This window comes from Stigmatopora argus, chromosome 15, assembly GCF_051989625.1.
Source record: "Stigmatopora argus isolate UIUO_Sarg chromosome 15, RoL_Sarg_1.0, whole genome shotgun sequence".
In the NCBI taxonomy this organism is placed as follows: Eukaryota; Metazoa; Chordata; class Actinopteri; order Syngnathiformes; family Syngnathidae; genus Stigmatopora; species Stigmatopora argus.
The window spans coordinates 1,838,629-1,851,542 of record NC_135401.1 but is presented as its reverse complement, the minus strand read 5'-3'; the positions used below and the strand labels follow the sequence as shown (position 1 = coordinate 1,851,542).

At 40.6% G+C, this 12,914-nt stretch overlaps 1 protein-coding gene and 1 long non-coding RNA gene across 2 annotated transcripts; one reads left to right on the top strand and one right to left on the bottom strand.

The window, feature by feature from the left end:
- Window positions 1-34: 34 nt before the first annotated feature.
- Window positions 35-5,972, top strand: fbln5 (fibulin 5). The gene is made up of 11 exons (XM_077620258.1): window positions 35-211; window positions 295-349; window positions 891-939; window positions 1,613-1,912; window positions 3,367-3,489; window positions 4,290-4,406; window positions 4,487-4,603; window positions 4,831-4,953; window positions 5,054-5,180; window positions 5,275-5,470; window positions 5,613-5,972. The coding sequence occupies exons 1-11, from the start codon at window positions 165-167 to the stop codon at window positions 5,772-5,774; spliced, it is 1,416 nt and encodes a 471-aa protein (XP_077476384.1). The 5' UTR covers window positions 35-164; the 3' UTR covers window positions 5,775-5,972.
- Window positions 5,502-12,368, bottom strand: LOC144089431 (uncharacterized). The gene is made up of 8 exons (XR_013305072.1): window positions 12,225-12,368; window positions 8,862-8,924; window positions 8,466-8,722; window positions 7,819-7,921; window positions 7,588-7,688; window positions 7,440-7,524; window positions 7,217-7,361; window positions 5,502-5,919 (listed from the first exon to the last, which is right to left on the bottom strand). It is a non-coding gene; the product is annotated as an uncharacterized LOC144089431 (long non-coding RNA).
- Between the last annotated feature and the right edge of the window lie 546 nt (window positions 12,369-12,914).

Here is a 12,914-nt window from a genome sequence, read left to right as displayed (position 1 = left end):
ATCCAGCTGTGGAGGGAGGCGGGGGTCTTGCTCACTAATTTTGTCTTTTTTTTTTCTTTTTTAAACAGGCGACAGCAACAGACGCCTCTGTCCACTTTGGGGGGAGCTATTGTGCGGGCGGAGGGGGGGCCAGCGACTTAAAGGAGCTCGCCAGGAAAGGAAAAATGAGCTCGCGGACATACGTGGCTTTGCCTTTTTGCTCGTCTGCGAGGTCAGTGTTGCTCCTTATTTTTGTGCCTGTTTGTGTGTGTTGTAGTTGTTGAGTTGAATGGGGATTGTTGGATTGTTTTGCAGGATGTTGGCCGCCTTGCTATTTATTTTGCTTGCTATGCAGTCAGCACACGGCCAGGTGAGCGTTTTTTTTTTTTACCGTCTAATATTCAGGGACTAATATTTTGAAAAGATACTTAGGATTATGGGGGACGCTTGACTTTAAATGATGAACGATGGGAAAAAAATCCTCTGCGCTCTTGGGAAATGGGGTTTGAATGCTGGATTGTTTTTTTTTTTTTTTTAACTCGCTGGATGGATGTGCAATCCGTTTTGAAGTGGGTTTTCTGTGCGTTATTGGTTTGGATTGGATAAATTTCATTGTGACAGTAGCAAGAAAAGGCATAGTTGGACAGTACAGTCGCAAAGGCCGCAGAACAACAAAGCAAAAGCACAAAGTACAAAGTAAATCAAAGTAAATTGACCTTTTTAAATTTATTTTCCATTTAAAAAAAATCAGTTCATTTCTCTTCACCTGTTTTTATTTATAGCGCCCAAAAGGGCAATCCAATGTCAATTGCTCATGGTGCTATTTTTATTTTGACAAAAAATCCATTTCATGCAAAAAAACAACAACAAAAAACTTGTCCTACTTAACCTCACCACTTTTTTTTTTCCAGACGTGCACGGATGGCTTCCGATACGACCGCCGGGCCAGACAATGTATCGGTAAGTGACGCTTTGAAGTGGGACTTCTGTGCGTTATTGGATTGGATAACTTGATTCATCCCGTATTTGGGAAATTTCATTGTGACAGTAGCAAGAAAAGGCATAGTTATAAGTTATAAGCAGTGTTCCCTCTAAGCTGCGCGCGTGCGCAATTGCGCACTACTCTCGTCCTCGCTGCGCAGCAGCAATCATATGGCGCGCAGTAAAAAAAAAAAAAAAAAAAAAAATCGGATTTTTTTTTTTTTTTTTTTTTTTTTTTTTTTTTTTTTTACCCTTTTCCCCATGATGGCGCCGTTTAAGCGGCAGCAAGTGGCAGTAGCTCTGTCCACTTATGTTTTTCGTGTTTTACAGCATGTTTTACATGAAAAATGGACAGGTCGCCGAATGGACGTTCCGCCGAACATTCATTCGGCGACCTGCCCGTCTGTCAAACGTCCGTCGGCGAAACGTCTTTAGGCGAATCATCCGAGTACCGATGATGTCGCTCACACTGGTACTCAGTGCGCTCAGGGAGGTTGACTTTCTGCTCAGACCAACGAAAAATTAGAGGGAACATTGGTTATAAGCTATTTTTATTTTGACAAAAATCAATTTCATGCAAAAAAACAGCAACAAAAACGTGTCTTATTTAACCTCACCGTTCCATAAAGCGTCCTTTTTTTCGGTCCGACAGACGTGGACGAGTGCCGGACCCTCCCCGACCCGTGCAGGGGCGACATGCGTTGCGTCAACCAGAACGGGGGCTACCTGTGCCTGCCCCGCGGCCTCTACAGCCAGCCTTTCGGTGGGGACAACACGCAGGTGGCGCAGCAACCTGTCGTCAGCGGTGGCGGCGGCGCGGCTGCATCCGCGGGAACGCCGGACAGCTACGTGCCGGGCCCCCCGAGGTCGGGCGAGCCCAGCTACCCTCAAGTGAGCTACCAGGTGCCGTGCGTCCTGGGTTACACGCTGGCCGATGACGGGACCTGCAACGGTGAGTGCTTGCCTGATTTTTGTCATTGCCATTCGCTTGTATTTAACTTTGAAGGCGATACATTGGAATAGAATCAGTATTTTTTTTTTTTAATTTGGAGTAGTGTATTGCTTTTATAGGCAATAGAATTGTTTTTTTTCTTTCAAATTTCTTTTTTTTCTTCACGTTTCTTCAACTCTTTCAAAACCCAAGATTTTAACAGCACAATGTTAGAGACAGGCAATCCTATAAAATACTACACTTTTTATTGAGAAAAATAATACGACACTTGTAGTGTGATGCTGACCTATTCAGGCATATTTAAAAAATATATAGGTATTTATGTGGTAATCATGCAACCCTTTTAAAGGGCAAACCACTAAATAATTGACAGTAAATTCTGGTCTATTTCAACAAGAAAAAAATAGATACATAATTATCAATTTAATCAAATTTCGCTTTACAAACCCCAACCCCTGCACTTTAGAATTTTAGAGCTTAATGGTGACTGATTTTTAAAGAATCAAATGTTCTACATCTATTTCAAAGCCTTTAAAATTACCTCAAAAAATATTAAGAACAGAATCCACAAACTCAGGCAATTTTGATAAGGATTCACCTCGATTCTAATTCATGCTAAAGATTATAGTAAGGCCAAAAAGCTCTTCTAAAATGTAACATTGAAACTACTAGAAAAGTGTGCCCTATTTTCTTGTTGTCTGGATGTTATGACAGCAAATGCAGGTGGATTTTGCTTGCCGTAGAGCGACGACTTTTTGGGTAAACGAGGCGTTTGGGTTGCAAATTTTAATAACAGCCAGCCAGCTAGTGTATGGAATGATGTCACGTCTGGCCCTCCGACAAACGCGCCTTTGACGGACGGGTGGGAGCCACCACTTGACCGCCTTTTTAGCTTTTGACTATTTGAGGAAACCGGCCCTGCTTATCTTTAATAGCGTGCCACGAAAACATGAAATCTACAGGAAGTGACCCACGGGAGAGCAAAAAAAAAATCCCCCACTTCATTTCTCCAGAAATGCCATTTTCAAGTTCCTTATACTTGTGGAAGGATATTACATAGAGCCACACAATGAAAGTGGATGGCGCGCCAACTTTTGTTCCCAGAAGGGCGTCGAGGGGCTCCCGTTTATCGGCGGCCGGCGCCTGAGTCAACAAAAGCGAGTCCCGCCTTCCGCTTCCCTCCCGCCTGCTCCATTTTTGTCATTGCCTCTTAAGGAAATTGGAGGAATTGTGCGCCTAATCGCAACGATCTGGCCCTGTCGAGTGAGAATAAAATGGAATGTTCTTAAACAAAGGAGGGGCCACTTGGCAGAGAACGGGTGGGAACCTTTAATGGGATTGAAAAGTGACAGTTGAGATGCCAATCTTACCAATTTTGATGTGATTGTTGTTGTTATTGATCTGCTTTTGACACCATAGTGATGTTTTTGTCCTCTTTTTTTTTTTTTTTACAGATGTTGACGAATGTGAGGGCAACTCGCACCACTGTAACCCCACCCAGGTGTGCATCAACACAGAGGGGGGCTACACCTGTTCTTGCACCGAAGGATTTTGGCTCATCGGGGGACAGTGTCAAGGTCAGTAAGCGCGGTGAGACTACCGGTAAGGGCTAATGGTTTAAGAGTCTTATTTGTAAGCTAAAAAATTCTACAGTAATCCCCCGATTAGCGCTAATTCACTACTTTGCGAATTTTTTTCCGGTATTAATTTTAAAAATGTTTTTTTAAAGTTCATAAAAATGTGAAAATCCATGCTGAAACTCGTAAGCGGAAGCCACATTTGCCACTAAAACTCAGCACTGAAGAAAAAATACAGTAGTTATAATAGGGGTGACTCTACTTTGCCATTTTGGGATTATCGCAGCCATGTTTGGCTTACATTAACCGCAATATTTGAGGATTACTGTATATTGGTCTGGCTCACTACCGTATTTTCCCCTCAATGAGGGTGCCTTTTCAATCAATGGCCTATCTTAAAATCTGGTTCATATATAAATGGTAGAGGATTGTATTATATACTGCTAAAGGGAATTTGATATAATGATTAACCAATATTGATTGATTCGTATATAAGGCGCACTGTCAGCTTTGCAGAAAGTGCAAGTCTTTTAGTTGCCTCTTATAGTGCGGAAAATACAGTAATTGCCTTGAAAGTGGCTTGCCAACTGCAATGACTTTAATAACAGATATTTTAAATAAATATTCCATATACTTTGCATGGAATCTGCTCAGCAATAAAAGACAAGACTGTTTTTTTTTCCTTCAGGCAATTTATTTTTAATTTCTGGCAGATTTTTATATCCATTTCAATTTGAACAGAAATAACAAGCAAAATGTGATGAATGGAAAGCATTTCCCTAAAACGGTGTCTTTTCCAGATATCGACGAGTGTCGCTACGGCTACTGCCAGCAGCTGTGCGCCAACGTGGCAGGCTCGTATTCCTGCTCGTGCAACCCGGGCTTCGTCCTCACTGCGGACAACCGCAGCTGCGTGGGTGAGTACGACGCCGCCGCCGTGCTTTTTCCTAAAAAGCGAAAAGTCGCCAACCGCACGTGCCCGTGTCTTTGCGTTAAGACGTGGACGAGTGCGCGGACGAGCCGTGCAGTCACGGCTGCCTCAACAGCCACGGCTCCTTCATGTGCAACTGCGACGAAGGCTTCGAACTGGCGGCGGACGGAACCTCCTGCAATGGTAAATCACATTTTTTTATTTCCAGAAACAACAATTGACCCATTTTAAAGTACCGTATTTTCACGACTATAAGGCGCACCCTGAATGAATGACACATTTTAATTTTTTTTCCATATATAAAGCACACTGAATTATCTATTTTGGAGAAAATTTAAGACTAAAGTGCACCTTATAGTCGTGAAAATATGGTACACTTTACTAAGAGTGAATGTGAAATGTTCCCTTAGACGTGGACGAGTGCAGCTTCTCGGAATTCCTGTGCCAGCACCGTTGCCTGAACACGCCGGGCTCCTTCAACTGTCTTTGCCCGCCGGGCTACTACGTCTTCGAGGACGGGCGCAGTTGCGAAGGTGGCCGAGCGAACGCCGCCTCCGACTTCCCACGCCCCCCTCCGTCCCCCCTCCCGACTGACCCCCGGGCGTCTTGTCTGTCGTGTGCTTGATTTTGAAGATATCAATGAGTGTGAGAGTGGTAACCACACCTGTACGACAGACCGAGTCTGTTTCAATTTCCAGGGAGGCCACACGTGCCTGGCTCCTCTTCAGTGTCCGCCTCCTTACGTTGACGCGGGCGACAAGTGAGTGCCCCCCCCCACCAAACCGCCTTCCTCGCCGCTAACGTCCCTTTTAACCAACGACAACGCTCTCACTTCCTGTGCCCCACCCACCCAGTCAGTGCATGTGCACCACGGGCAACCCGGCCTGCCGAGACCAGCCCTTCACCATCCTGTACCGCCACATGGACCTGTCGTCCGGGCGGAGCGTGCCCGCCGACGTCTTCCAGATGCAGGCCACCACGCGCTACCCGGGCGCCTTCTACATCTTCCAGATCAAGTCGGGCAACGACGGTCAAGAGTTCTACATGAGGGTAAGCCACAGCCATACACAACAACAACATATTACAATGACAAAATATCTTTTTATTGATTGCACTTCACCACCTACTCACAAATGCCTATCTAGATGTTATGATCTGCGTTTTGACCCATCCCGCAATTGACTTGTGTTAGCAAACCAGCAACATGAGCGCCACGCTGGTGCTGTCGCGGCCCATCTCGGGCCCCCGCGAGGTGGTCCTGGACCTGGAGATGGTGACGGTCAACAACGTCATCAACTTCCGCGGGAGCTCCATCATCCGGCTCACCATCTTCGTGTCGGAACACCCCTTCTGAAGCACGACGGACGGACGTCTCCAAGGACTCGGGACGACGGGCACTCGGGTGGGTTGCGTCCGCTGTACAATTTCTGCCATCCTCTTCCTCTTCATAGAAGCACCGCAAACGTTGTATTCTCAAGTCTTCTTCCCTTCGGATCCCCCTGCGGAGCGGATTTTTACCATTATTGATGGCAATAAAGGTCCAACCCGCTGACTTTTGGTGTCTGGTCATTTTTCGCTTTGCGATGAAAACAAAGCTTTATAGGTAGGTACTACTCACAATATGGGATGTCATGTCCTAGTTTGCCTTGCCGCATAAAACCCTGAAAAATTTAATTTTTAAGGTCTTTTTTAGTAAAAGGTATTAAGTCTTTTGTCGAGGGACACCAAGCGCATGTCTGCGGGACGCGAACCAGCTTCCACTCGGTGATAGGCGCATACTCTACTGTGTGTGCTAAAGGGCCCTCCCACCTTCCCACTAAACTTCGACTGGCTAGGTATTTTCGGTAAGAGGGTGCTCGAGTAATTTGGCTAAGTGTGCAAGCCGCCTCCCAACTCAGCATGGTTGTGTCCAATAAAACTTTTTGGGTGGCTTATTTGAAATCCTAGCTAATAGCCAATGTCTTTTGATTTTTTAGGTTAATTATTTGAACTAATTTTGATGTAATGATTAAATGTAAAATTTATTTTTTAGTTTTTTTTAGTAAAAGGTAATTTATCTTATGTCGCAGGTGCCTCTCCCCGCCGAAGGCGGGGAGAGGCACCAAGAGTACGTCTGCGGGACGCGAACCAGCATCCATTCGGCGGTAGGCGCATACTCCACTGTGTGCGCCAAGGGGCCCACCCACACACCCACTAAACTTCGACCGGCCAAGTGTTTTCGGTAAGAAGGTGTTCGAGTAATTTGGCTAAGTGTGCAAGCCGCCTCCCTACCCAGCATGGTCCTGTCCAAGCTAATAGCCAGTGTCTTTTGATTTTTTAGGCTAAGTATTTTAACAAATTTTGATGTAATGATTAAATGTAACATTTATTTTTTAGTTTTTTTTAGTAAAAGGTAATTTATCCTATGTCGCAGCGGCGGGGAGAGGCACCAAGAGTACGTCTGCGGGACGCGAACCAGCTTCCACTCGGTGGTAGGCGCATACTCTACTGTGTGCGCCAAGGGGCCCACCCACACACCCACTAAACTTGGACAGGCCAAGTATTTTCGGTAGGAGGGCGCTCGACTCAATTGACTAAGTGTATAAGCCACTGCCCTAAAAAGTATGGTCCTGCCCACTCGGTTTTTATTTGACCTGAAAAGTTGGAGGAGGCGGGGAATCTAACCAATTACCTTTTGTATGGTAAGTTGGTGCTCTTCTATTGAGGCCAAGTATCCGTTTGAGCTGAAGGGTGACAACTTGAAGGATGTGGGAATCAATCAATGCAACTTTTTTGTATGTTAAGTGGGCACTATACCTCATTTTTGGGTCAAAATGCAGAAATCCTGCGTGCAGTGGAAACAGGATCCAGTTTGATAGAGACCAAGAATATGCCTGAATTGTCTTGGCTGACATTTAGTGAAAGAAGTCTTTTTTGGGCTGCTTTAAGGTCCAGTTAAGTCCTGCAAGACAAAAGTCACAAAATGGTTAAGAATGTGTAACTGTACTCAAGTCTCGTTTAGTGGGCCAAAAGGTCTTACACTCTTGACAATTCTGGCATTTTGAAAGAAAGCTAGAATTCCTCCCGCGTCAGCCCCTTGGTGAAATCGACATCCGCAGGTGAGTCTAAGTAAAACAAAAGAAAAAATATTTTCTGCAGAGCAACATGAATGTCTCTTTTAAACTTACTTTTTTGTCTTCAGGTGTCCTCGCTCTCCACGGTTTGGGGAACCTTTTCGTTGGAAGACTGTCCATCCCACAAGTCATCCATTTTTGCCTTTGTCACTCATCTGAAAAAATAAAAATAAGTTGACAGCAAAGTATCTCTTGTTCTATTATGTGACCTTGACTTTTATTTATAAGAATTTTTTTTTTTAATTCTAAAAAGTTTTTTGTAAGGGGATGTGGCTATACACGCACTATGATCGCTGCAACAAGGCGAGACATCACATACCGAGCCAATACGAAGGCGACCGGTCGGGGCGGCGCTTCATCCGCAAGCTGCTCCCAAACCTACTCCATCCTGTCAGAGAGACCACAAGAAAAAACCCTTACTATACTGTCATTATTTTAAGAAAAAAGCCTTACTATACTATGTCATTATTTTAAGAAAAAATCCTTACTATACTGTCGTTTTTTTTTTAAAAAGCCTTACTATACTATGTCTTTTTTTTTTTTTAAAGCCTCACTATACTATGTCTTTTTTTTTTAAAAAGCCTTACTATACTATGTCGTTTTTTAAGAAAAAAGCCTTACTATACTATGTCGTTATTTTAAGAAAAAAGCCTTACTATACTGTCGTTTTTTTTAAGAAAAAAGCCATACTATACTGTCGTTTTTTAAGGAAAAAAGCCTTACTATACTATGTCATTTTTTCAAAATAAAAAGCATTACTATACTATGTCATTTTTTTAAAAATAAAAAAGCCTTACTATAATATGTCATTTTTTAAGAAAAAAGCCTTACTATATACATAGTCGTTTTTTAAGAAAAAAAGCCTTACTATACTATGTTGTTGGACCTCGTGCGCTCAGATCTCCAGGTTGTCCCTGTAACGACAAACACACCTTGGTCATCACCGTGGCGACGGCACGCGGGAAGAGCCGGCCTCCCAGCCTTCTCACCTTCTGGCCTTGACCTCCGCGACGTCCCGGGACACCCACGCCGGCCGAGGATCCCGGCCTCCCCTGTGGGAAGTGGCACAATCTTGTGTTTCGGGTCATTTTGAATCGCCATGGGAGCGGGGCTTACCTGCGGCCACGGAAGTCCGGGGACCCGCCTGGGTCCTGGTATTCCTCTGTCCCCTCGGAGTCCCTGGAGTTCACTGCAAAAATCAAGTTAATCTGCAAATTACAATCGTTTTCCGGAACAAATAATGAGCCCCACCAAAAAACGGGCAAAAATTCAGCTGCAGAAAATAAAATAAAAAATCTGCAGTGAAAGCTGGGCGGGGAGGGACTTGCCTGGATGGCGGGAGCGTTCCTCGGCGAGACCATGGCGAGCACCGCATCCAGCGCCTTACTATACTATGTCGTTTTTAGGGAAAAAAAGCCTTACTATACTATGTCGTTTTTAGGGAAAAAAAGCCTTATTATACTATGTCGTTTTTAGGGAAAAAAAGCCTTACTATACTATGTCGTTTTTTAGGGAAAAAAAGCCTTACTATACTATGTCGTTTTTTAAGAAAAAAAGCCTTACTATACTATGTCGTTTTTTAAGAAAAAAAGCCTTACTATACTATGTCGTTTTTTAGGGAAAAAAAGCCTTACTATACTATGTTGTTTTTTAAGAAAAAAAGCCTTACTATACTATGTCGTTTTTTTAAGAAAAAAAGCCTTACTATACTATGTTGTTTTTTTAGGGAAAAAAAGCCTTACTATACTATGTCGTTTTTTAAGAAAAAAAGCCTTACTATATACATGGTCGTTTTTTACGAAAAAAGCCTTACTATACTATGTCGTTTTTTTAAAAGAAAAAACCCTTACTATACTGTTGTTATTTTAAGAAAAAAGCCTTACTATACTATGTCATTATTTTAAGAAAAAAGCCTTACTATACCATGTCGTTTTTTAAGAAAAAAGCCTCACTCTTCTATGTCGTTTTTTAGGAAAAAAAAAGCCTTACTATACTATGTCGTTTTTAGGGAAAAAAAGCCTTACTATACTATGTTGTTTTTTAAGAAAAAAAGCCTTACTATACTATGTCGTTTTTAGGGGAAAAAAAGCCTTACTATACTATGTCGTTTTTAGGGAAATAAAGCCTTACTATACTATGTCGTTTTTTAAGAAAAAAGCCTTACTATACTGTGTCGTTTTTTAAGAAAAAAAGCCTTACTATACCATGTCGTTTTTAAGAAGAAAAAAAAGCCTTACGTATACACTGTCGTTTTTAAGAAAAAAAGCCTTACTATACTATGTCGTTTTTTAAGAAAAAAGCCTTACTATACTATGTCGTTTTTTAAGAAAAAAAGCCTTACTATACTATGTCGTTTTTTAAGAAAAAAAGCCTTACTATACTATGTCGTTTTTTTAAGAAAAAAGCCTCACTCTTCTATGTCGTTTTTTAGGAAAAAAAGCCTTACTATACTATGTTGTTTTTAGGGAAAAAAGCCTTACTATACTATGTCGTTTTTTAAGAAAAAAAAGCCTTACTATACTATGTCGTTTTTTAAGAAAAAAAGCCTTACTATACTATGTCATTATTTTAAGAAAAAAGCCTTACTATACTGTCGTTTTTTTTTTTTTTTTTAAAAGCCTTACTATACTATGTCGTTTTTAGGGAAAAAAAGCCTTACTATACTATGTCGTTTTTTAAGAAAAAAAGCCTTACTATACTATGTCGTTTTTTTAAGAAAAAAAGACTTACTATACTATGTTGTTTTTTTAGGGAAAAAAAGCCTTACTATACTATGTCGTTTTTTAAGAAAAAAAGCCTTACTATACTATGTTGTTTTTTAAGAAAAAAAGCCTTACTATACTATGTTGTTTTTTAGGGAAAAAAAGCCTTACTATACTATGTCGTTTTTTAAGAAAAAAAGCCTTACTATATACATGGTCGTTTTTTACGAAAAAAGCCTTACTATACTATGTCGTTTTTTTAAAAGAAAAAACCCTTACTATACTGTCGTTATTTTAAGAAAAAAGCCTTACTATACTATGTCATTATTTTAAGAAAAAAGCCTTACTATACCATGTTGTTTTTAAGAAAAAAAGCCTTACTATACTATGTCGTTTTATAAGAAAAAAAGCCTTACTATACTATGTCGTTTTTTAGGGGAAAAAAGCCTTACTATACTATGTCGTTTTTAGGGAAAAAAAGCCTTACTATACTATGTCGTTTTTTAAGAAAAAAAGCCTTACTATACTATGTCGTTTTTTAAGAAAAAAAGCCTTACTATACTATGTCATTATTTTAAGAAAAAAGCCTTACTATACTGTCGTTTTTTTTTTTTTAAAAGCCTTACTATACTATGTCGTTTTCAGGGAAAAAAAGCCTTACTATACTATGTCGTTTTTTAAGAAAAAAAGGCTTACTATACTATGTCATTTTTTAAGAAAAAAGCCTCACTCTTCTATGTCGTTTTTTAAGAAAAAAAGCCTTACTATACTATGGTTTTTAGGGAAAAAAAGCCTTACTATACTATGTCGTTTTTAGGGAAAAAAAGCCTTACTATACTATGTCGTTTTTTAAGAAAAAAAGCCTTACTATAATATGTCGTTTTTTTAAGAAAAAAAGCCTTACTATACTATGTTGTTTTTTTATGGAAAAAAAGCCTTACTATACTATGTCGTTTTTTAAGAAAAAAAGCCTTACTATACTATGTTGTTTTTTAAGAAAAAAAGCCTTACTATACTATGTTGTTTTTTAGGGAAAAAAAGCCTTACTATACTATGTCGTTTTTTAAGAAAAAAAGCCTTACTATATACATGGTCGTTTTTTACGAAAAAAGCCTTACTATACTATGTCGTTTTTTTAAAAGAAAAAACCCTTACTATACTGTCGTTATTTTAAGAAAAAAGCCTTACTATACTTTGTCATTATTTTAAGAAAAAAGCCTTACTATACTTTGTCATTATTTTAAGAAAAAAGCCTTACTATACTATGTCATTATTTTAAGAAAAAAGCCTTACTATACTGTCGTTTTTTTTTTTTAAAAAGCCTTACTATACTATGTCGTTTTTAGGGAAAAAAGGCTTACTATACTATGTCGTTTTTAGGGAAAAAAGCCTTACTATACTATGTCGTTTTTTAAGAAAAAAAGCCTTACTATACTATGTTGTTTTTTAGGGAAAAAAAGCCTTACTATACTATGTCGTTTTTTAAGAAAAAAAGGCTTACTATACTATGTCGTTTTTAGGGAAAAAAAGCCTTACTATACTATGTCGTTTTTTAAGAAAAAAAGCCTTACTATACTATGTCGTTTTTTAAGAAAAAAAGCCTTACTATACCATGTCGTTTTTAAGAAGAAGAAAAAGGCCTTACTTATACACTGTCGTTTTTAAGAAAAAAAGCCTTACTATACTATGTCGTTTTTTAAGAAAAAAGCCTCACTCTTCTATGTCGTTTTTAGGGAAAAAAAGCCTTACTATACTATGTCGTTTTTAGGGAAAAAAAGCCTTACTATACTATGTCGTTTTTAGGGGAAAAAAAGCCTTACTATACTATGTCGTTTTTTAAGAAAAAAAGCCTTACTATACTATGTCGTTTTTTAAGAAAAAAAGCCTTACTATACTATGTCGTTTTTTAAGAAAAAAAGCCTTACTATACTATGTCGTTGCACCTCGTGCGCTCAGATCTCCAGGTTGTCCCTGTAACGACAAACACACCTTGGTCATCACCGTGGCGACGGCACGCGGGAAGAGCCGGCCTCCCAGCCTTCTCACCTTCTGGCCTTGACCTCCGCGACGTCCCGGGACACCCACGCCGGCCGAGGATCCCGGCCTCCCCTGTGGGAAGTGGCACAATCTTGTGTTTCGGGTCATTTTGAATCGCCATGGGAGCGGGGCTTACCTGCGGCCACGGAAGTCCGGGGACCCGCCTGGGTCCTGGTATTCCTCTGTCCCCTCGGAGTCCCTGGAGTTCACTGCAAAAATCAAGTTAATCTGCAAATTACAATCGTTTTCCGGAACAAATAATGAGCCCCCCCAAAAAACGGGCAAAAAGTCAGCTGCAGAAAATAAAATAAAAAATCTGCAGTGAAAGCTTGTGTCCAAAACTCAACAGCGAAAAAAAAACAGCTGCAAAAAATTTGAGGAGAATAAAAAAAAAAAATCAAATGCCGGGGGAAAAAAATGGGAAGGAAAACCCCACTTTTTGTTAGCAATGACATAATTTTTTGACTATTAACAAAAGGGCAAACTCAGTACTTTTTGATTGAAACCCAGGACGCCAAAGCTGTGAGGCTGCGAGTCTGACGCACTAACTACTCAGGCCACGTGGGCCCACTTCCGTTACATTCCTCATGGAGATCCCACTGCTTCTCACATGCTAACCGGGCACTTTAGCACTTGAGCTAA